Below are 22004 nucleotides of genomic sequence, written 5' to 3' on the forward strand. Positions count from 1 at the left end.
CTACTCGCAATTCGTTTGTTCACTTGAACATATTCCAAGCAGTTTTGAGACAGTATGCCTCGGCTGGTAAGATCTTATCAAGTCAATAGCATGGTATAAGATATAAGATAGTAAAGGTATGATACAAGTGAGAGATCATCCAAGAAATATCACAGAATACAAGTACCAATAACTCTAATCCTCATCATCATTGCCCCCATGTCTAAATAATGCCAAAAGCTCATCCATACCAAGCCGCATGTTCTTGAGCTTGTCACCACTCAAAGCTGCGCGCGTCAACTCGCGTTTCTTCTCCTGGAGCTGAAAATATATGAGACCAAGTACGAAGATACTCCCACCAATACAAGCATACCTCCAAAATTCTATCCTCCACAGTGCCATCAATCTTGAGCTTGTAGATGTTAACCTTCTTCTTTTGCCCGAACCGATGCGCACGATCAAACGCTTGGTCCTAGAACAGCCCATTAGTCCACAGAATGAGTAAACCAAAGAGCTCTAGAGCATACCTCCAGAGCAGGATTCCACCACATGTCTACCAGAATGACATTGTTACAGCATGTCAAATTGAGACCGGTACTTCCGGCCTTGAACGAAATCAAGATGACCTTGACCTTCGGGTCGGTCTTGATCTTATTCAAGGCCGCCTCTCGCTCACCGCTGACCATGCTCCCGTCATCTAACAAAGACGTGTCAGAACTTCAATCTATGATAGGGAGTGGAAAAGCTCACATCTTGCATACCGAATACCATTCTGCGACAGGAAAGGCTCCACCAAATCAAGCATGCTGGTGAATTGCGAGAACACGATGGTCTTGTCTTCGCCATCACTCCGTACGTCGATATCTTTCAGCAGTGAAAGTACCATACGAATCTTTGCCGAGTCCCCGCTGGTTTGCTGCTTCTGCGTGAGCTGTGCACAATCAGTGCAGTAAGCATCCCAGCTACCGGCAGCCGTATTTGTCGGCGTCAGCCTGTATTACGACCGGGTAAATGTACAAGATCGGCCATACTAGAAGAGAGGCACCCACTCGTTAGTGCATACACGACATTTGCGTACAACGTTTAGCTGGCCGAACGCCGCAGCGAGATCATCACCATCAACGCTGTCCTGACTCTGGCTTTCGGTGCCTTTGGCTTGCTTCGGATCGATTGCGTCTGCGTCGTTCTTAAAGTCCTTAGATACAAGAACCGGATGGTTGCATGCTACACTCCTATATTTAGCGATCAGGGACCTTAGTAGGGGTGCGCGGTTTTCTCACCTTGTCTCAGGCGTAACAGCAACAGCAATACGCTGATGTAACTCGACGGCTTGTCCATCAATGTTTGCAGTGTTGAATCCATTTTGACGGCGAGTTCATCATAGAATGTCTGCTCAGCGGGCGAGAATGGACATGAAATAATGTTGAGCTCCCGTGGAGGTAACTCAATCAAGACTTTCCCGTTGATGACCTGGTCTTTGCGACGGCGAAGCATCACCGACTTCAGAACGACCTAGAGTGCACTGTCAAAAGCAATTCTAGAAACCTAAAAAGAACCAACCTGAAGCTTTTTCATCGCGCGCTGAGCTCCCCTGCCATTCTTGACTGGCTTGGCAATCTGCTCATTAAATGTTTCCCATTCTGAGAACGGCCTGATACGCAAAAACTTGATCAAAGAGAACAGCTCCGCAACATCATTTTGCCTGAACCAGTCCAATGTCAACAGGGGTGGAAAGAGGAATGAAGGTTACGAACATCGGTGTTCCTGTCAAGCACCAGCGTAACCTGCCCTGAAGTTCAAAGCAGGCTTCTGCCGCTTTGGTGGATCTGTTCTTGATGGTGTGAGCTTCATCTAAAGATGATCCGTCAGAGAGGACCTATATTGAACAGAGAACATCGATTGATACCAAGAATAATGCGCCACCATTTGACATGGAACAGGGCATCTTTGACCTTCACCTTGCGTTTCGGTTTCTCCTTAGCTTTGAGCGTTCTTCCAAAATGTTCCGCTTCATCGGAGCTTTCCGAATCATCCTTGCTGGATTTCAACTTTGACTGCTTCGATTCATCCTTGGCTGGGGGCCTGTGAGCAGCAAACTCAGACTTGACCACATCGTAAGTGGTTACAATGATGTGACATTTTCGAAGTTCATCGGGATCTAGGAGCAGACGCGTGTCAGAGAACTGGTAAACTCGGCAAGACAGAAAGTAAAATTGACCAGAAGTACGACTGCCGCCGTGATGCGCTTTAACCTTCAAACTTGTCATCTTCTGGGCTTCCTCCACCCATTGAGGTAGAACAGCAAGCGGTACAACGACGCTGGAGCAACAATCAGTCAAAATATCAATGGAAGACGAGGAACATCGTACAGCGTTCCCGCAGCCCACCCATCCTCGCGATCCTTCTTGGTCGGTCTTCCCTCAACAATACGAGCAAGGGTCTGCACTGTCTTCCCGAGACTAGACAACGTCAGCAAAACGTCCATAACTTCATCCAAGGCACGGATAAACCTACCCCATATCATCCGCAAGAAGACCCCCAAATTGCTTTTTCTTCACATCTTCGCGGTCTCGCATCCACGCTCGGGCCAAGACCTGATGCGGAAGTAGCATGATGCCTTCTTTGAATCCGTCAACAATGGCATCCTCCATATTAATTTCCACTTCTTCGTCGTTCATAGCCCCACCCATGAGGTCGCGAAGGGCTTTCTCCGTCTCAGCGCTGTTCATGTACCCACCATTGTCGAATGGGAGGTTGTCACTTCGAGTATAATCAAGTCCAGGAACATGTTGGTAAGGCCTTTGTGATGGACCTGGTAGAGCGCGATCATCTGAGGGTATGGGAATCGGGTTGCCTCTCAACCCAGGAGTTGGGAACGGCCTGTGAGGGAATGCGCCCGGTGGAAGAGGCCCAGAGTTTGAAGGAATGCGTTGGTGTACAGGTGCCGCATTCAAAGAATGCTGGTAGACTGGATTGAAAGGCTGTGTCCTAGGCAGTGGCACAATGGGCGGTTTGGATGACTGGGAAGGCTGCCACGGCCTCTCAACGTTGGTATGCTCCATGAATAACCGAGAAGGAGCTTGCTGAGATCGTATTGGAGGCCTCTCGTCGTCATTGTCACTGCCGTCGTTTTCTTCGTCTGAAGAGATTACGATCGTGCTTCGATATTTGTCAAGATTGCGCGGAGGCGTCGGTTCATCGAACTAGGGTCCACTTAGAGCAATTCACGTGGAGCTAACTGACTTCCTCACTATTCTATTGATGTCAGTGGCGGTCGTCGGTACTGGCGGCTTGTTATTTCGTCCTAAGGGCACTGGGATGTCAATTTGCTTGACTTTATCTCGCCTTTACCAACATCAGTACAAACTGAAGAGAAAATGGTAGGACCATACATTCGTTCCATAGCCATGATGTAGTTCTTGCCGTTCTTGTAGTCTTGAGGGTTGTCGTGAAAGAAAAAAGAGAAGTAGGAAAAACAGCATTGGGCGCGCGTCTTTAAATAGTCACGTGGTTTTCCAACATTCACACGCGTCAACACGCGTCTCAATATTTGACACGGTCTGGATTCTGGATTACAAAAAGAATGCTGGTTGAGACGTCGCTTCGACAATAACCACAATACGTTGGCTCAGCCTTCATCAAATCTTCCACACAACATTATTGTTCTGCCGAAATGTACGATACAAATGATAAATGAGTAACTGCGTAAAAACAAAAATATCCACAAATTCCACGAGTCTTCGCGTACCCGAAACAAGGAAGCGCAAAAATAAAACCAAATTAGGCGGCCAGGTCCACTATTATTTTAAGTAGCAGAAAGGAGAGAGGTCGTAGTCTGTTGGGGCACTACATTGAGCCCCATTGTCCTTGCATAGTGTACCCATTATTATTGTTCGTGTAAGTGGGCTGCCCCCACGCTCCACCGCCCATCGGAGGTGGTCCTGCAGTAGCATATGTCTGCTGTTGCTGAGGTATGAACGAAATACCCGGGGAAGGTGTCAACTGTGGCGTTGTCGACATGAGCTGGGGCGTCGTAGACATAAGTTGAGGTGTATTGGACATAACCATGGGGGAGGCCGGTGAGAACTGACCCTGCTGCTGCGGGGTAGGTGCGAACACCTGTATACCAGGCGATTGCATCGAAGGCTGGCCCGGGAAGTATTGCTGCTGCTGCGGGACAAAGTTCTGCTGAGGGAAGGGGTTGTTAACCGATTGTTGTGGAGTAAAGGATTGCTGAGGGAACGGGTTAGTATATTGAAGTTGTTGGTGGAAGGGATTCAATCCCATTCCCATGCCGGTTCCCATAGTAGGCTGGAACCCAGTCATGTGAAACCCAGACAGCTGCGTATTGAGAGTGGGTAGAGAGGCAGATGTCGCAAATGATGGTATCTGTTGTGGTGGAGCTTGATATTGGAGTGGTAACGATGAGCTCACAGAGGGTGTCTGTAGCGAAATGAGGTCTGCCCATACCCCGCCCTGAGGTTGTTGCTGCTGCTGCTGCTGCTGCTGTGGCTGAACTACAGGTCGCGTTTGCACTGTAGAGATCATAGGCTGAGAAGCAGACCGGGATTGCTGGGGAAGGGCAGCGGTAGACGGACGGCTGACATTCGGCGGTGTCGGGGACGGCTTCTCCAGCGGTGTCGTCTGTGGGCGCGGCGAAATAGACCGTGCCGAACGTGACGGACCGAGCTTGGACGCGACAAGAGCAGACTTGTCCAAAAATCGTTTATATTCGTACTTTGCTGAAATGGAGTTAGTCATGCATTTATCTCGAGACCCGAATACACACGTACATCGGATGTACTGCTCAAGCTCGCTGTCTCTCTCCGGATCCATCAGACTAGGAGGAGGTGGATGGCGTATCTCATTAGGATTAAAGATCGCATTCGACTTGACGTTGCCCATGTTTTTCATATTCTGAGACCATCATGAATTTCTGAATATTCAAAAAAGCGAAGCGACGGACCTCGACTTGCTCTTTCGTCCACGAGTCCATCGTTAAGCTCTTACTGTCACATCGTCAATCAGAAGTGGCCAGTCATGCCAAGTGCCACTCGACATACACTTTCGTAATGTGAGTGCCGATCTTTCGGTGAATGCTCGCACAATTCACGCTGGTCGCCTGCCGTCAGCATAATCTCCACAAGGAAGGGCAACACAACTTACCAGAGGAATATACCCAGATTGTGCGATGTCCATCGAGGATTGCGAGCCTTACAGTCAGCACAGATGTCTGTTACGATTTCGAATGCCTGTCAGCGGCCCTGAATGCGGTCTCCTGTAGAACGGAGCTCACCATTCCCAGGAAGGAGCGCCAGCTCCCCAACGAGCTTCTGATTGCGTTCACTAGCAATTCTCGAAGTCATCACAGTCGCAAAGAATCGAGAAGAAAGAGAAGTACAAGGGTGAAGGGCCAGAAACAGAGACAAATCAGGGCGGTAATCCCGGCCCGGAGCTTAAAAATAAATAACTAAATAATAATCCCCTTTGGCCTCCTGCCATCATGGATCCAACACAGGCAGCAATTCTGCAGCAATTCCTCGAATATCCCTTCGAAACTGATGAGACCTACCAGGTGCGCCAGTACTGTCTGTGAAACGCGCGACTAACCATTCACAAGCAAGGCTTAGCTGGCATTCTCGCCACCGACCCTTCTGATGCCGTCTTGCTGAATACCCGAGTATTCTACTTCAATCGGTACAGCATATCTACTATCAATCATCCATAGCAAAAATCTAACCTGAAACAAGGTTAACGGGTAGCTCTATCACTGTAGCCGATGTCCTAGCATATCGTGAACGGCCCACCCCGGTATCCGAGTCGGCGCCGACTTCGAATCCTCCTAGCACCGCAAGCGAGTCGGAGGAGCCCAAGATCCTCACATTTGCACAGCTCAAAGAACTCATAGAGGCCGGGAAGTTGGACGAGATACCCAATAACAAAACCATATCTGGTGAACTGAACGTGCGTATTTGCTTCCCAGTCCGACCGTGATGCTGACCCAATTTTCAGAGCGCTCCTCCTAGTCAATCTGCGGCATCCGTCCGACGGAAACCATGGGAGACTAGTAATAACTCGTCCGACATCATGGAATCCTGAATCACATACCTCGAAAGTTGTACAATAGTGTAGAGTATCATCTCAATCGAACCAATGTTAAGACGACACCAGCTTCGCATTGAACATCGCACAAGTTCCCGGAAACTACAGTAAAAAGGCATCATCTCCGCCACAAACACACCAACAACCCAACCAAATCATCCAACTAACATATGCAACAAGACCGACGACCACAAGAGCACGAGATAATAGCTGTCGTGGGTAGTAACGTATAGATCATTGAGAGGCCGATGAAACTGAAGTGAGTATACGAGCGAGCCACAGTAGGGGAGGAGGAGAATAAAATACCGAAGCCAAAAGCAGAGGCAAGACGGAATGTGGCAATAATGAATGGGAATGGGTGAATGGTTTATCCGACTTGGTTGGGTCGATAATATATCACAAAGGAATACTCTTGCGGCCGTGAAAATGATGCAGTGTTTGAGCTGAATGATTGGTTGGGCACCTCCCTCCTCTACAACCTCCGACCCCATCTCTGAACGCACTCATCGCCCGCCCTGATATACGGGCCTCGTCTGCTGCTGCGTCTGTGCAACAGCTGTACCGTTCTGCTTCGCCTGCTGCTTGTTGTTCTCCTCGGGAGCAGCCGGCGCAACATACAATCCTCTGTCAATAGTCTGCGGGATGGGCTGAATCTCAGTGCCCAGCTCCTGCTCAATCTTATACAAGTTGAACCGATCCTCATAGGTCACCAAATTGATGGCCAGACCCAGATGTCCAAATCGCCCAGAACGACCAATACGGTGGAGGTACGTCTCGGAGTTTTTCGGGAAATCGAAGTTAATGACAACGTTGACAGCTTGAATATCGATACCACGCGTGAGAAGGTCAGAACAGACTAGATTGCGGCAGACGCCATTGCGGAAGTCATGGAAGACGCGGTTACGATGCGATTGGAGCATTTTGGCGTGTGAGTAGAAGCAGGAGTAGCCTAAGTCGGTGACTTTCTTCGCGAGCAATTCGACGCGGTTAGTGGAGTTACAGAAGATAATTGACTGATTGATTTGAAGCTAAGGTGGTGTCAGCTGGGACCAGGGCAATCCGTTACTTGTGGCGCACCTTGGAGAAGAGGGTGTTCAAGCAGTGGACCTTCTGTCGCTCCTCGACATAGGCGTAGTACTGCGTGACACCGCGAAGAGTGAGTTCGTCCATGAGGTTGATCTCGTAGGGGGTCCGCATGTGTTTGTCCTGAAAGATGCACTCAGATACGAAGCCACAGTCGGCAGTGGTGTGACAGGACACACCTTGAAGTCCTTCACAATCATTGGGAAAGTTGCGCTAAACAGCATTACTTGACGTTCTTCAGGCAGGTACGACAATAGCTGCTCCATAACGGGCGAGAACTCAGGCGAAAGTAGCTTATCAGCTTCGTCCATCACAAAGACAGGACATTCGCTCAAGTCTGCCACGTTCTTGCCTGCAAGGTCCAAGATACGACCGGGGGTACCAACGAGAACGTGCACGGCTTCGGATAATCGCATGATATCGTCCTTCAAGGTGGTTCCTCCCGTAGTCACCATTACGTTCACGCCCATGTGTTTGCCCAGGTGTTTGCACACCTGCGAAGTCTGCAGCGCCAGCTCTCGTGTCGGAACGAGAAGCAGGGCTTGGATCTTGGGCTTGGAGGTATCGATTTGTTGCAGTGAAGGAATAACAAAAGCGGCCGTTTTACCCGTGCCGTTCTTTGCTCGAGCAAGGACGTCACGTTTGGTGAGAGCAATGGGAATAGCTTCCTCTTGGATGGGTGAGGGCTTCTCGAAACCGGTTTCAAAAATGCCCATGAGGAGTTCTCGACGAAGGAACATGTCTTCAAATTCGAGGCCCTTTGTAGCGGTGACATCTTCAGTTTGAGGGCGTACATCTTTTGGTGGTGGGCGGAGACCGCTTTTCCACGATTCATTGTTGTTGGATGAGCTGAAAGGGAAAAAAGAGCAGCAGTTAGCACTTTTTTTGCACCAAGATGGGATTGAAAAAAAATGGTCACTCACGAGGCTGCTACAGCACTCGATGCTTGCGACATGGCTGCGAATCGAAAATATGTTCAAGGGTGAGGTTGATTGATACAAGCTTCAATATGGGGTGAGTTGCTAGGCACTGCGAACGACGGTCGGTTTTCAGGCAAGGTCGCTGTCAAAATCAATAAGGAAACGCACAAAAAGAATCTTCGCTGTAGTTTGCCAAAGAAAATTGGGGGCAAAATGGAGACGAAAGACGGTATCTCGCCTTGAGGAGCAGTGGCTGTTGAGTGGAGATGGTGGTGGTTGGAAGAAGAGATGGTCGGGATCACGCGAACGGTCTTTCAGTCTTTTACCATCATGTTCGCCAGATTCATTGCCTCTAGAGCCACGACGACGACGTCTCGCTTTTTCTCAGTGACAGCGCGTCGTCAAGCAGATCCTTGGCCGTTGCCTCACACTCCAGAACATCTCGCATCGACGACCACTCCTGCCGACCTGCCAGCCCCAACACCCATGCCACGCTTAAATGAATCTATTGACACTCTTCGCGCCCGTTTGGTCTATCAGTCACGCAAGCGAGGGACCCTTGAAAGTGACCTCTTGTTGAGTACCTTTGCTAGAGACCACCTTGCTGCAATGACAGAGGCCGAGCTGAAAGAGTACGACAAGGTATGGTGTTGCTTATATGCGTAGGACCCTGATTGACTGGTCTGTAGATGCTAGATGAACCAGACTGGGATATATATTACTGGGCTACAGAGAACAGGAGTCCACCAGAGCGTTGGGCCAACTCTGCAATTCTGGAAAAGCTCAAGGTACATGCACGAAATGAGGGTAAGGTCGTCAGGCGGATGCCACCGCTCTGACATTTACGAGACAGTGTAGGTCCTGTGCCTCTTACTCTGCCATATGCTTACACTGTACATAGCGACTCGCTTCCGATATATCAAGACGTAGACGTGTGTAATACGGTCCGAATTATATGTTTGCTATCCCTGCCCCGCCAACTCAATCATAGATCTTACTATTCTCCATCGAGGAAAGCGTTCACTGGCAGGCAACTTTATGTGATGTTTTGTGGAGGTGCCCTATCCTTTATCCCGCCGGCGGAGGAATCTGCCGTCAACAGCAACCAGGCATTTACAAAGTGTCCATTTATTCAGAGCCCATGGCAGATTCCTTTATCGTCTAGACCATAATAGCATGTCCAGGCCTCTAAATCCCCAGATTTTCTGATCAGACTGCGGCACCAACATAAATCCAATGTTATCATTTCCTATCTCTCCTTCTGTCCCCATTACATATTTTATCTTCATCGCAGACGCTGGTGATACCTAATCAGTATTTATTCCTAACCTCCTCGTTTGGTAGTATAGTAGAGGCACGACCAAGAGTTTTTTATTCGAACGAACAACTGGATTTTTTCCTCTTCGGATTAACGGGCCGAAATGCCGACAGAGGCTTGCCACTTGCTATCATGGCCATTTCCCTTCCAGTTGAAGTTCTCACTGACATCCTTACTTACGCACTGGCCATTCATCCCATTCCCTCAAATATTCTGTGTACACAGTCACTTTTTAGATATATCGGACTCCAAATACTCCACCAAGATCTCTGCTTTCGCTCTTCTCTCCAGCTGCAGCGATTTACAAGCTGCCTCTGTACATCATCACTTGCTTGTGCTCCTCTAACTCTGACACTCGACATCGCAGGAGGCGCGTCTGAATCTGTGTTTCCTACTCTGGACTCTGTCTTTACGCAGATATCTCTCGATCCTGCTTGTCGGAAGGACCCCCAAGGTCGTGTGATGCTCAATGGGTTGCATTTGATATTACACTCGCACATGCGCGATGAGAACCTGCATATGGTTTATGTAGCCCTGAGCAAGGCAAAGTGCGTTCTTTGCTCCTTGCTAAGCCTCGGTTAACGAACACATTGTTTCAGCCCTACGAAATTCGTCTGGACGGGTCCTGATCCGCCTCATCATTTCTCTACTGCTGTATGTCCATCTGTTTAGTCATCTGACAACTTGTCTCTAAATCGTGGCGAATATAGATTGTCCCTAGAGCTGTATCACATCTCTTCAGAGCGTTATCGACATATACCAACCTGCTCTACCTCAAACTCACAAACATCACCTTTTTCTATTCGGAACCTCTTGTGTTCCCCCACATACCCTCTTTGCGGTCCTTTTACCTCGGCCAAGCTACTTTTCTTCCAGCAGCCACAGTAGCGGCTTATCTTTCGCTTGGTTCAAGTGTACTTGAGAGTGTGCGCTTGGTAGATGTTTATTCCGAGAGCATCTGGGGTCCGCGTCTTCGCAAGAACGATATACTAGCCATTCTCAATGAGGATAAGAGGGACGTTGTGGCTGCAGTCCTTTTAGTTGATGCTAAGACGGAGAGAATCATGGGCGGGGATCGGGTTGATTCTTCTCTTTAATGCACTCTGACTGAACGTGAGCCATATATCCTGTCATGCCTTTCGAGGATCTAACTTGACTCGGGAATCAGCCTCGCATCATTAACTTCGCTCCGAAGGTCACTCAGGTGTCGGCAGTCAAGATCGCGAACTCCTCATATTCATATTGTTGCACCAGGCGATAGAACAGTCGTCGACAAGGGTACGGACAGCGACTAGAATACGTCTGCCTTGGTGATAACATTCCTAATGGTCTACTCCTGTAAGCGACTATTATTCCGAGCAATACTATTCGTGATTTCTTTTCATGCAGTTGGGGATCTGTGCTTGTTGGCTTTGCTGCAAGCTGCGAAATTCCTCTGCAGCAGTCGCTGGCGTCAAATGATATCTTCGGTGGTGGTGCACCTGTTAGAGATTTTCCTCGAGAGGGCGGGGGAACTTACGGTTCTTGGGGTTCAGATAACATTGGTATGCTGTACTATTTTATCTTAATTGAACAGGTCTCCGCTGGGTAATGTGTATATGAAAGACGACCGGGTACTTAAGGCGGCGTCACAATATGAAAATGTTACTTCTCTACCCTCGACCTGCTTTGCTCTCGCATCTGACCCAGAACCTCCCGTATGATGGCCATGACGGCACTTGCCGACGTACTAATTTTACGCCCAACGCTCAACGCTGACTGATGGTCATCACCGCTGTAGGCTAATCCTTAACTGTCTTGAATGCCTGATACAATTATCGGCCGAAAACACTTCTCTTTCTAATCTTCGAACGATTCTATCTCCTTCATTCGGCTAGGACGCAAGTCAACAACCTGATAAAGAAGCCACGACCGCGACCACCGGCTCAAAATTTGATTCACCATTGGTCCTTGGCACGCCCCAAGCGCGAGGTAGCCTACTTTCAATGAATCTGATTGGTACCCGAAGGTCTGGTACTTGCAATATCGTCCTATCACACTTCTAACTCCCAGTTTACCGTTTGCTCCCGGCATTTTGAGTTCAAGATGATGAAATTTAGAGCCATAAATGATCATGGGCGTCGAGGACTCTATATATAACGGCAGACTTGCATCCTAGTTCTTTCCTCGACTCATGGCCTTCCTACTACCTCCTCCGAACAAGACTCTTCACAGTATCGATGGCTGGACCATCCCCTCTCTCGATGGCTCCTTGACTGTTCCCGAGATCTACGATTTTCACTATGAGAACAACTCAAACCACGCCGTCTTTGCATATGGAAATCCAGAAGGCGATGGTATCACCTTCGTTCCGTATTCCAAAGTGATTCCAGCCGTGCACAGAGCCGGATGGCTGATAGCAAGCATTGCGAACATTGACTTGAAACAGGACCGCGCCGTACGCCCATTGGTAGCCGTGCTAGCCGCTAGCGGTAAGTCTGAATAACTTGCGTTTCAGGCTGTTATAGACGCATTGCTAGATACTATGACATTCTTCACGACGTTTCTTGGTATGTTCCGTGCTGGTATCCCCTTCTTGGCCTTGTCACCACGTAATTCGCCTGCTGCGCTTGCCCATCTCTTAAAGACAACGAAGCCGACCCATCTGTTCGTCAGTGAGGATGCCTCTCTGCTGGAGTTAGCGAGGGACTCCTTCAAGCTTCTTGACGATGGTCATGTCCCTGTGATTGCTCCTATGCCATCCTATGAGAATCTTTATATCGAGGATGAATCATTCACCCGATTGCCACCTCGCGGACGGGACTTGAATGCCAGAACAGTTGTAGCTCATTCATCGGGTAAGCTCTTCCTTCTATTTGCGCAGCTGGTAGGTGACCCAGCTTCTCACATAGGTTCGACTTCTTTCCCGAAACCTAGTGTCTGGAATGATAAAGTGTGCTCGCAAGCTTCCGTGGCACCGTGTAAGCAAGCGTCCCGAGAATGGCATCTTGTCGTTTCGTCCTTACTTCTTAGCATAGGGTTCGGTGACTACAACCTTTGTGGAGAGATATTCTCATGCCATTGTCTAGCGATGTTTCATAGTGCTGGTATAAATTTCATCAATTGGCTAGTGAGAAAATGCCGTTATCGTCTATTATTTTGTATTCAATCATTTCACGCAGTCTACAACTGGTATGATCATGGGTGTATTTCCCCCAAGTTCTCCTGCCGTAATCCCGACATTTGACACTGTTTTCAACGGATTTGTGGCGACACGTGCAGTGCACGGCTTTGTGCCGCCGATATTCTTGGAAGTGAGTACTCGTACAATCACTCTCACGCAGATGTCGACTTATTTCTTAGGAATGGAGTCGAGATCCACTCAAAGTTGCTCATCTTAAGACTTTGAAAGGCATCGTCAGTAGCTTATCTTTCGTTTTGTAATGGCAGGATGAAAAACAAACTGCGTCTCCTAGGCTTTTGGCGGTGCACCGCTCAATCCGACCGTAGGAAATTACTTAACAAACGAAGGGTGTAAACTCCTCCTACTGTATGGAATGTAAGTGGTCTCTTTTCTGATTATGTGATTCTACTAAGGAGTCCCAAGCACTGAAGCAGGAGTTCTATCCAAATTCTTCACCTGTATGACTTATATTCTGACCGCAATGCATTGACATTAAAATTGGTCACTCCAGTCGCTCTCGGAAAGGACTGGCAATACATGAAGATCAACCCCGCTTTCTCACTAGAGCTAGTCCCAGAAGGCGACGGGACCTACGAAGGCATAGCAGTGGTAGGCATTGTGGTCGCCTTCACCCAATTCTGAACTCAAGTTTATTCTAGGCAAACTTCCATACAGAGCTCTCCATTATAAACACCAAACACGGAGGCAAAGACGCGTACGCAACCAACGACCTCTTCCTTCCTCATCCAAGCCTTCCGGGTCTGTGGAGATTGGTTGGTCGTAAGGATGATCGAATAGTCCTTTCAAGTGGAGAGAAGGTATGTCCTCTGTTCCGTTCTCTTTTTTTGACAATAAGTTTATAAGACGAATAGACGAATCCAGGTCTCTTGGGTCGGCCACTCGTTCCTTCCAGCTACATAACCTTTAATCTTGTTACAGAATCTGTCCTTGCTCGAGATCCTCATGTAACGGCTGGCCTTTATTTCGGCCATGGGAGATTTCAGAATGGTCTCCTTGTCCAGCTCAAGCCAAAGTATCTCTTTCCTCCGAGCGATCAAGCTTCGGTCATAAAGTATAGATCAGTCATCTGGTCAGTATCCCAGTCTGCAATCTTCGGTTCATAGTTGTTAAGAGGTTGAAATTTTAGGCCTACTATTGAGAAAATGAATGAGTTCGCTATGGGACACTCTCAGCTATTCAAAGAGGTATGCAGCTTCCTGTTGCAGACTTTGGTATGTCACTAATCTAGTTCAGATGATTATTTTTTCAGACCCTTCCAAACCGTTTTCTTTCAATACAAAGGGCTTACCTAGGAGGGCTGTAGTCCTCAAGGAGTATCAAGCAGAAATCGAAGCTCTGTACGACACTGTAGAAGACAGCGTGGAAATAGAGCCTCCTCGTTCCTGGTCACCCATAGCATCACTGTCTTTCATCAGAGCTGTCGTGAGCAATACCCTGGCTCATCCCGTAATGGATAACGATGATCTTTTCGAGCATGGGTGTGATAGGTATGTCCACGCCTTCTTAATAATCTCGCCAATAATACGTGGTTAAAATGTTCAGTCTTCGAGCAACACGGATGCGTAACACGATCATTCACGCTCTGCGCAATACGCAACCTGAGAAGGTCAAACTAGTCAACCCGAACTTCATTTATGACCATCCGAGAATCACAGCTTTGGCCGAGCTCGTCTCGGACTCCGTTGACATCCAGAGGAGCGACATACGATCTTCAGGGCTTGAGAATATCCGAGCGATGTTTGATCGTTATGCGTCGTCGTTTTCTCATGCTGTCGTCCCTCAGCGGCCGTATGTTTTTACTGGCTTTCTTCTCACACGATTGCTTTACCCTCTTCATTCAGGTCCCCAGCACCCGCCCTTCACTCGAATGGGGATGTTGTTCTCATTACAGGAACGACTGGAGGACTCGGAGCCGCGACCCTTGCTAAACTCGCGTATTCCGAATCTGTACACAAGATCTTTGCTATAAACAGATCGGCGAAAGACGGTTGCAACTTGATGGAAAGGCAGGAGAAAGCGCTGCAGTCTCGAGGATATGACCTGGCCATCGCATCACTATCCAAGGTGGCTTTAATTGAAGCCGACCTGACAGAGCCTGGCTTTGGAATCGAGGCGTCTATAGCAAAAGAAGTGCGCCACATTTTCATTTTGTGCTGTGCGGAAGGCCGATCTTTCAGCAGATCCGTAATAGCGTGACCCATATCATTCATATCGGTAGGTGGTTCGCTTCAATGAGGATACAAACTTCCTAAGAAAATTTCTTTGCGGGTTCCAGCTTGGCGAGTGGACTTCAATTTGCCATTATCCTCGTTCGAAGGTAATTTGAAGGGCATGCGGGCGTTGATTGACCTTGCTTTATCTTCGCCGCAGTCAAAGACCCCCAATTTCCTCTTTACAAGCTCGGTTGGAGTTCTCGGAAGTAATTCGTCTTTTAGAACGATCAGTGAAATTGCGAAAGAATTGACTGGACCTTCGTAGATATACCCGGCACCGGAAAAGATATTTCGGAGCAGCCTATCGGTGACCCGAGGGACGTTGTAGGACAAGGATACTCCGAGTCGAAATGGGTAGGGGAGCAGATGTTGTATCGTGCAGCTAAAGAGACATCTCTGCGTCCTTTGGTTGTACGCGTAGGTCAGGTCGCGGGTGGTGTCGATGGCTCTTGGAATACTTCTGATTGGATACCCGCGATTGTCAAGTCAAGCAGAGCTCTCGGATGCTTGCCGGAATTCAAAGGAGTGAGTATCTCTTTACAAACTGAACATATGATTGTTATGGAATGTGCATGCAGATGAGTACGTGGATTCCTCTCGATACTGCCGCCAGTGCCATTGCAGATCTGAAGAGTGCGTCGGCACCGACATTGACAGCTCATTTGGTTCACCCACGACCAATTGCTACTCGGGAGATTTTCCAGACGATGGCGCAGTACCTCAGCCTTCCTCTTCAACCCTATCGGGAATGGCTCAGTGCATTGGAAGTTGCTACTGAAAACCCCAAGAGTTCTTCCAATGATATACCTGCCCTAAAGTTGTTGCAATTCTTCCGGAGTGGTATCCGAAGTGAGGAAGAAGGGAAGGAGCCCATTGGTATTCCGGCGATCGAATGTACGGAAGCGGAACGAGCATCCACACATCTCCGGAACGCAAAGTCAATTCAAACGGAGGACGTGCTTTCATGGTTACAATACTGGACGAGAGTTGGATTTTTGTCGTAAAAGTTGTAGTCTGATACCCAAATTTTTCATAGAATACCACAAATTAGAATGAGGGTAAAGCGTTATGCCAGGCTTGGAGTAATGCAAAGCAGAGCAAAGATATTTAGATATGTAAATATTGAATCTATTTCTGGCGAAATAGAATATTAGAGAAACGGCAGCAACAATTGACATGGTGACCGCTCACCTGTCACCCAGCCCGACAGACGACCTCACCAGCCAGCTTCAAGGCCAGTGCTTCCCGTGCCTCGAGCCATTTGTGCTCTGGATTCTCGGTCCTCACAACAGCGATCTCACCCATTCCCAAAGGCTTCACTGTCTTCGCTCGCCTCCCAGAACATATCAGCCTGATTTCCGACAAATCCATCTCGATTTTTTTGCTGGGCTTGCTGATGAGTTCCATGTGGTTCAGCACAGGACGGTCATCGCGATATTTGAGGTCGGCCCATATTCGACGCTGATGCAAGGGCACGGTATGGAATTGTGTAGGCGAAGGTGCTTCAATTGTGCCTCTTGTCAGATTAGATATGAATCCAGCACGCAGCAGGATAGTAAGGATTCCGAGATTTTGTGTGGTATGTTCGACGGAAATATTCTGGTGGCGCGCACGAAACGCATTTTGCATTCGCGCACACAAGTCGAAGGGAAGAGGCATGATTGATTATGTAATCGGAAAATTGACCCGCAACAGTGGCAAATACTATGCGTCATAATTTTTGATACGAGTTTGGCACCCATCCAACACCATCACAATGCAGAAAGGAGCTTGTTGATTGATGCAAATTGTCCGTTTCTTCTCTTTCGCAGTCATGCCTCTTGCTAAATTCTTTGTAGCATCCCAGTAGTATCATCCCCACGCTCATGCCGGTGGCTCGCACTCGCCGTGCCGGTCAATCGCAACGGTGAATGGCAATCAACCGCCTTTTTTCTTCTTCCCGTGCGATCACGACAATCCTTGCGCAGCCCGGATACAGCGCAGCGATGCGTTAAAATTGCCGCCCGGCTTCTTTATATCCGTATGGTAGATTTTAAACCTCCAAAAATCTCCCGAAAAAAAGTCCATAACGACGACCATGCTGATCGTAGCCTCCCGCAGTCTTGGCTGTGTCTGTTGCTCATTACTAGATTCTCCAAGGTACGCTTTGCTTTTCCCCTTGTCTAAGGTGGCTGAGCGACCAATGAAAGACTTTGCATTTGGTGCGCGTCGTCGGACTCGACCATGTGGGCGCAGTTTCGGAGGCAAATCTCAATACACCCCGCAGTACGCGTTTACCTTATAAAAGCGCACCACAAAAGTAACGGATCTGCATAATCACTTACACATTCGCCTCTCCCTTCAAGCATTCTCCAGCGTTCACTTTCCCTGATAAATCTACCCGTCGTCCAATATGCGCTTCGTTCTTGCTCTAGCTGGTATCGCGTTCTCCTACATTTCATCGACTTCCGCACATCCTCACAAGGAAACGTCGATGCCTGAAGGTATGTTATTTTATCACCACGGAACGGGTCGTCATAACATACTTTGTAGCTATGCTTCACAAACGCTCGCACGCGACTTCGCGTGGGCTGAGCCACTGTGCGGATTCCATCTCCAAGCGCGCAGGCGGACTCGCGGAGGAACGTCGCCGAAGTCTCCAGCAACGCAAAATAGAGGACACCAAGCTCGCTGCACGCAACTGGAACTCCCGAGGACTCGAAGAGAGAGCCAAGTACGCCGAGATCCAAAACGACACCTGTCTTTTGTCTCCCGACACCATCTTTGGTCCTTATTTCGTTGACGGTTGGTCTTTCTTTGGATGTCCTCCGGTCCTTCCTAACTCCTCTTACAGGCGAGTTGTATCGCCGCGATGTGCGGGAGGGCAATGAGGGTATTGATATGTACCTTGACATCGGGCTGAGTACGTCTACCTTCAGATAGGTCATTTATCATCTTTCCTAACAGCATCCCCTACAGTCAATGCAGATACTTGTGAACCGATCTCCGGAGCCTACATTGACTTTTGGGTAGGTTCAGATGTTTAGTCGAGGGTTACGCTAACATATATCGTGGATGTTTAGCACTGCAACGCTTCCGGTGTCTACAGGTCGGTCATTCATGCTTAATGTCTCGTATGTTTTCTCTAAAAGATGAATAGTGGTTACACCGGAATCAACCCCGACACTGTAGAAGCTTACGAAGGTTTGTTCTTTGAGCCTTTCTACTATCTAAGCTTATATGTATTCTCTCATGCCAGGTGTAACCCTTCGAAGTGACGGAACAACCGATGACGAGACATTCCTCCGAGGATTCACTGCCACTGACGAGAACGGAATTGCAGAGTAAATATCCTTCTTCGAGAGTACAAAACACAGCTTAACAGTTTGTCTACAGATTCCTTTCCATCTTCCCAGATTATTATGCGAGCCGCACGACTCACATCCATATCGCTGTACAGTTAGTCCATTTCTCCCGATATCTTGATGGTTCACGCATCAGCCTTGTCCCAGCATTAACGGTTCTGTTTCCGAGGACGGCACGAATACTCTAGCTACCTCGAGTATCCAGCACGTCGGGTGAGTAACGTACTTGGACAAACACGCTGAGCATAATTCTCACCCCGCTTCAACAGACAACTTTTCTTCAACGAGTCTCTCATCAACGAAGTATACGCCATGGACCCCTACACCGCTCACTTGAGCACATTGGACCGGGTCACCAACGATGTGAGTACATTTCCACTCCTCCAAGTTTGAAGCATCGCTGACAGTCGTCACAGAATGACAGCATCTACTCCGTTGCCAATGCCGATGGTTACAGTGCTGTGATCTCCGCGCAGCTCCTTGGGTCTACCTTGGCCGACGGTATCGTCGGCTATATCACCGTCGGTGTGAACGTTTCCGAAACCTTCGACACCAGTAACTCCAATCCTATCGGCGTTATCCCCACTGTCTCTCTGAGCGCCGGTGCCGAAGCGTCTGCAAGCGCTCTTGACGCTGCTGAGTCCTTGACTGTGTAGAACCATCTGCTATCTTCATACTGACCCTGAAGCGGTCTTGAGTTTTTTGGAGCCATTGTAATAATCACTACATTCATTATCGATACAAATACTATCATATCGCAAGAGACCTAAATTGGTTTTTTGCTATTTAATTCTTCCACTGTCCAGTCTTCCAGTTCCAAGTATCTTCCCACGCAGCGGCAACCTTGATGCATGTCGCATCCTCCCACATCCCACCTACAATCTGCATCGAAATTGGTAACCTGATGGTCTGGTCCTCAGGTGTCAATATGTCCTCTTTTGCGGGCGAGCCAAATCCAACGGGGAATGCTAGGGCAGGGTGACCAGTTGCGTTGAACGTGGTCGTGTTTACTACGATTCCGGCTAGAATCGAACATGTAAGTAAAATGTAAGAGAAAGGAAGAGATGATGTTTTACCGCATTTCTCAACGCATGCAAGTGGTCCTGCGCCAGGCTCGACATGTCGGCGGGCAACAAATGGTATTGTAGGCATTACAAGAACATCTACCTCAGACAGGGCTTTATCATAGTCGGCCTTGACACGACGCATGATATTCATAGCACGTCCATAAACCGTTGGGTAGTGCTGGAACGCATATTCGCTGGGAATTGATTGACATAGAGTAAGCAGGAAGTGTACGAGACACATACCCGCTAACTGACGTTCCTTGAACGAAAGAATGTACCTGACAAGTGTGAGCAGTGGACAAAAGAACGCGGCACTTGAATACCTCATCCCATTTACTCTGCTCCCAAGGAATCAACTTTTCTAAAAACCCGTTCACATACAAACCTCGAGCGCCAACCGCCCGACCTTGTCTAGTCTGATGGCTCCCCATTTTATTAATGATGTGCATTAAGTTCCCACCTTGAGAGTGTGAAGGGACAGAGACCTCTTTGACTTTAGCACCGAGATCTTTGAACTTTGCGATTGCGGACCGGACCACCTGTTCCACCTCGAGAGACATGTGTACGCTTGTGAAGCCTTCTTTCAAGATGCCGATCTTGATACCAGATAGGTCGCTGGAAGTGGGAACATACGAGGGTAGGCTATTGCACGATGGCGCGCCTAACTGACGATCATCCAAGCCGTCGTAGCCGGCCACAGTTTGAAGGAGGAGAGCAGCATCTTTGACAGTAGGAGCCATAGGACCTTATCCTACCGATGAAAAATATCCATATACCAATACGACCAAAATACATACCCACATGGTCAAGGGTCCGTTCCGACGATAAGACACCAGTGTAGGGCACAAGCCCAAAGGTCGGTTTCAAACCAACGACTCCACAAAACGCAGCGGGCTAGATGTACGATAAGATTGGGTTTATGACACAAGTCAGTCACGGTGGCGCTTACGATACGGACACTACCGCCTTGATCGCCTCCCATACCCATGTCTACTTCCCCCTTGCCAATGAGGGTTCCACAACCAGAAGAGGAACCTCCCGTGGAGAACCCGTCGGCATACGGGTTCTGTACGGGGCCATTGGGCGAGGTGAATGATGCTGCACCGTGGGACATGTTCTAGTAATACCGGGTGAGAAAGAGATCAGAACGTCTAGCGTTTGGAATGTACCTCGCACGTTGCTTTTCCGAGGATAGTACCTCCGTTTTGTAATATCCTAGACACGACAGTAGCGTCCACCTCCGCTGGCGGATGTGAGCCCGTGGCTGGATCCTGGGATCAGAGAGCTTACGGATAAAGTCTTTGACGACGTCTGTGCCGAACTGGCATGGAACACCCGCTAGGCAAATATTATCTTTGAGGCAGATGGTCTTTCCTTTGAGAGGACCTTCCGGAGCGCCCTTCACCGTGACTTTGCATGCCCAACCCCTCCGCGGGTTGTCCTCATTGGCTGGAATATAAATATCCGTACGCGGGAAGCGCCCATAGTCAACAGGAGGGATGAAATCTATCCCAGGGCTTGAGACAGATTATCACTCGGGTCAGAGAACGAACCAGGCATATCCATTATGGCTTTTGCAGCATTATCAGTAGCCGTTATAAGTGCGAGGTAATCATCGCGTTCTTCGGGTTTTATGGTCAAGTTCAGCCGCTGTTCGACGAAGACGAGGTCCTCTGGAGTGGGAGCCATGAAGAAAAGGTCACCAAGTAGTATACTTAGTTATCACCGAAAATAAGTGCCGGTGGAAATGCCTGCCGCTGCAAGAATTCCGCTAAGGAGTGATCCGTTCAGGGCCTCAAGCTAAAGCTCAAGTTTCAGGGACAGGTCAGGAGTTGAGCGGCAAACACGACAGCTCCGCAAGAGTTCCGTCCAAAGGATCTTCGCGCCGCATAATTACGAGGTGTTTTCCGCAGCAGATCTGAGCTTTACCGCATTCTTTCAGAGCCACAGTTGTTATCAAATCAGATATGGATGTGTTTTGAGCAAAGTGGGAAACGTGGGACGATGGTAAGGTAAGTAGTGGGATAAAGGACTGAGTGTTCGGCTTTTGCCGAGAGCCACCCCTCGCTTTAAGGTTCAAATGTTGGATTTATGCACAAAATTGAGAAACTGCAACGTCAGGGAATCTATCTCTTCTCGCATAAGCCTTATTCCCCGCTGCAAATTCGTCAAATTCTTTCACCAGCTCCGGCATACTCTTCAGCTGCAGCAGTCCTTCATCATGTAGATTCTGAACTACTGCTTGTGCCCATGGAAAACATTCTCCAAACTCATCATTTTCTGGGACAAAAACACTGCGACATTCTTCAGCTGGTCGACGGTGATTCTTGCCACTGCAATACAGAGAAGGCTACTGAGGAACACGTCTCCGGCGATCTTTTGGACACGGGTTTGAAAAGTCCACATTGGGGATACAGTCCTATCGATGCGAATTGTGAACTAGGATGCCTTCGATGGCAGATGTGGGAATGATGGGGCTGGCATGGGGTGCACGAGCTTGAATGAAACCTGCTAGATACAAGGATCCGATACCAAAGGGTTCTGCCATCTAAGCACAATCAAGAGTGAATCAGTCCTCACCAAGTGGACGGAAAATGTACCTACAGAATCGTGATAAAGCTAGTCTTATCTCGCTTATGTACGTACACGCAATGGTTAAAATGTTGTAAGTAGGGAAACGAATATCAAACCTTCTCTGAGTCACAGTTATTTCTGATCAAGTCCAGTTAACTGGGTCTATGCCCAAGATTAGTACATCTATGTATCACAAACTTCTTCAGTACTTCTGCTACAA

The 22004-nt window shown here is 48.5% G+C and overlaps 10 protein-coding genes across 10 annotated transcripts; 5 read left to right on the top strand and 5 right to left on the bottom strand.

The window, feature by feature from the left end:
- Window positions 1-42: 42 nt before the first annotated feature.
- EV420DRAFT_6939 (SNF2 family DNA-dependent ATPase) lies at window positions 43-3497 on the bottom strand. Its single transcript, XM_060483121.1, has 12 exons — window positions 2494-3497; window positions 2349-2438; window positions 2198-2298; window positions 1886-2137; window positions 1734-1830; window positions 1540-1681; window positions 1260-1491; window positions 1029-1203; window positions 730-971; window positions 507-676; window positions 353-451; window positions 43-300 (listed from the first exon to the last, which is right to left on the bottom strand). Exons 1-12 carry the CDS (start codon window positions 3039-3041, stop codon window positions 175-177), a joined length of 2274 nt encoding a protein of 757 aa, XP_060338863.1. The 5' UTR covers window positions 3042-3497; the 3' UTR covers window positions 43-174.
- Window positions 3498-3551: 54 nt separating this feature from the next.
- EV420DRAFT_1492337 (uncharacterized protein) lies at window positions 3552-5383 on the bottom strand. Its single transcript, XM_060470740.1, has 6 exons — window positions 5276-5383; window positions 5146-5212; window positions 5043-5093; window positions 4946-4988; window positions 4773-4896; window positions 3552-4721 (listed from the first exon to the last, which is right to left on the bottom strand). The coding sequence occupies exons 1-6, from the start codon at window positions 5343-5345 to the stop codon at window positions 3826-3828; spliced, it is 1251 nt and encodes a 416-aa protein (XP_060338864.1). The 5' UTR covers window positions 5346-5383; the 3' UTR covers window positions 3552-3825.
- Window positions 5384-5463: 80 nt separating this feature from the next.
- Window positions 5464-6143, top strand: EV420DRAFT_1492339 (uncharacterized protein). Its single transcript, XM_060470741.1, has 4 exons — window positions 5464-5554; window positions 5600-5676; window positions 5730-5943; window positions 5992-6143. The coding sequence occupies exons 1-4, from the start codon at window positions 5483-5485 to the stop codon at window positions 6076-6078; spliced, it is 450 nt and encodes a 149-aa protein (XP_060338865.1). The 5' UTR covers window positions 5464-5482; the 3' UTR covers window positions 6079-6143.
- EV420DRAFT_1741881 (eukaryotic translation initiation factor 4A-like protein) lies at window positions 6144-8370 on the bottom strand. The gene is made up of 5 exons (XM_060480036.1): window positions 8253-8370; window positions 8088-8193; window positions 7344-8013; window positions 7159-7287; window positions 6144-7109 (listed from the first exon to the last, which is right to left on the bottom strand). Exons 2-5 carry the CDS (start codon window positions 8117-8119, stop codon window positions 6585-6587), a joined length of 1356 nt encoding a protein of 451 aa, XP_060338866.1. The 5' UTR covers window positions 8120-8193; window positions 8253-8370; the 3' UTR covers window positions 6144-6584.
- A 44-nt stretch (window positions 8371-8414) lies between these two features.
- EV420DRAFT_1256636 (DUF339-domain-containing protein) lies at window positions 8415-8923 on the top strand (the record flags this gene model as incomplete). The annotated part of the gene is made up of 2 exons (XM_060466780.1): window positions 8415-8726; window positions 8774-8923. 2 exons carry the CDS (start codon window positions 8415-8417, stop codon window positions 8921-8923), a joined length of 462 nt encoding a protein of 153 aa, XP_060338867.1.
- A 568-nt stretch (window positions 8924-9491) lies between these two features.
- Window positions 9492-10760, top strand: EV420DRAFT_7049 (uncharacterized protein). The gene is made up of 4 exons (XM_060483165.1): window positions 9492-9950; window positions 10002-10056; window positions 10113-10515; window positions 10571-10760. Exons 1-3 carry the CDS (start codon window positions 9535-9537, stop codon window positions 10497-10499), a joined length of 858 nt encoding a protein of 285 aa, XP_060338868.1. The 5' UTR covers window positions 9492-9534; the 3' UTR covers window positions 10500-10515; window positions 10571-10760.
- Window positions 10761-11201: 441 nt separating this feature from the next.
- EV420DRAFT_1658266 (acetyl-CoA synthetase-like protein) lies at window positions 11202-15803 on the top strand (the record flags this gene model as incomplete). The annotated part of the gene is made up of 19 exons (XM_060478877.1): window positions 11202-11839; window positions 11900-12239; window positions 12294-12362; window positions 12420-12511; window positions 12564-12695; window positions 12745-12798; window positions 12858-12940; window positions 12989-13023; window positions 13077-13174; window positions 13225-13383; window positions 13438-13655; window positions 13713-13770; window positions 13820-14073; window positions 14129-14374; window positions 14428-14716; window positions 14767-14800; window positions 14862-15005; window positions 15065-15324; window positions 15378-15803. Exons 1-19 carry the CDS (start codon window positions 11576-11578, stop codon window positions 15801-15803), a joined length of 3255 nt encoding a protein of 1084 aa, XP_060338869.1. The 5' UTR covers window positions 11202-11575.
- A 190-nt stretch (window positions 15804-15993) lies between these two features.
- EV420DRAFT_1257026 (ribosomal protein S8) lies at window positions 15994-16458 on the bottom strand (the record flags this gene model as incomplete). Its single annotated transcript, XM_060466804.1, has 1 exon — window positions 15994-16458. One exon carries the CDS (start codon window positions 16456-16458, stop codon window positions 15994-15996), a length of 465 nt encoding a protein of 154 aa, XP_060338870.1.
- A 733-nt stretch (window positions 16459-17191) lies between these two features.
- Window positions 17192-18799, top strand: EV420DRAFT_1633511 (Intradiol ring-cleavage dioxygenase; the record flags this gene model as incomplete). Its single annotated transcript, XM_060476192.1, has 11 exons — window positions 17192-17282; window positions 17332-17583; window positions 17633-17701; window positions 17758-17807; window positions 17862-17887; window positions 17939-17982; window positions 18038-18122; window positions 18175-18237; window positions 18291-18356; window positions 18413-18506; window positions 18560-18799. 11 exons carry the CDS (start codon window positions 17192-17194, stop codon window positions 18797-18799), a joined length of 1080 nt encoding a protein of 359 aa, XP_060338871.1.
- Window positions 18800-18864: 65 nt separating this feature from the next.
- EV420DRAFT_7534 (amidase signature enzyme) lies at window positions 18865-21100 on the bottom strand. Its single transcript, XM_060483350.1, has 9 exons — window positions 20764-21100; window positions 20501-20716; window positions 20380-20453; window positions 20160-20327; window positions 20008-20104; window positions 19534-19955; window positions 19454-19488; window positions 19220-19404; window positions 18865-19165 (listed from the first exon to the last, which is right to left on the bottom strand). The coding sequence occupies exons 1-9, from the start codon at window positions 20897-20899 to the stop codon at window positions 18930-18932; spliced, it is 1569 nt and encodes a 522-aa protein (XP_060338872.1). The 5' UTR covers window positions 20900-21100; the 3' UTR covers window positions 18865-18929.
- Between the last annotated feature and the right edge of the window lie 904 nt (window positions 21101-22004).

This window comes from Desarmillaria tabescens (genome assembly GCF_030435595.1).
Source record: "Desarmillaria tabescens strain CCBAS 213 chromosome Unknown EV420scaffold_1, whole genome shotgun sequence".
In the NCBI taxonomy this organism is placed as follows: Eukaryota; Fungi; Basidiomycota; class Agaricomycetes; order Agaricales; family Physalacriaceae; genus Desarmillaria; species Desarmillaria tabescens.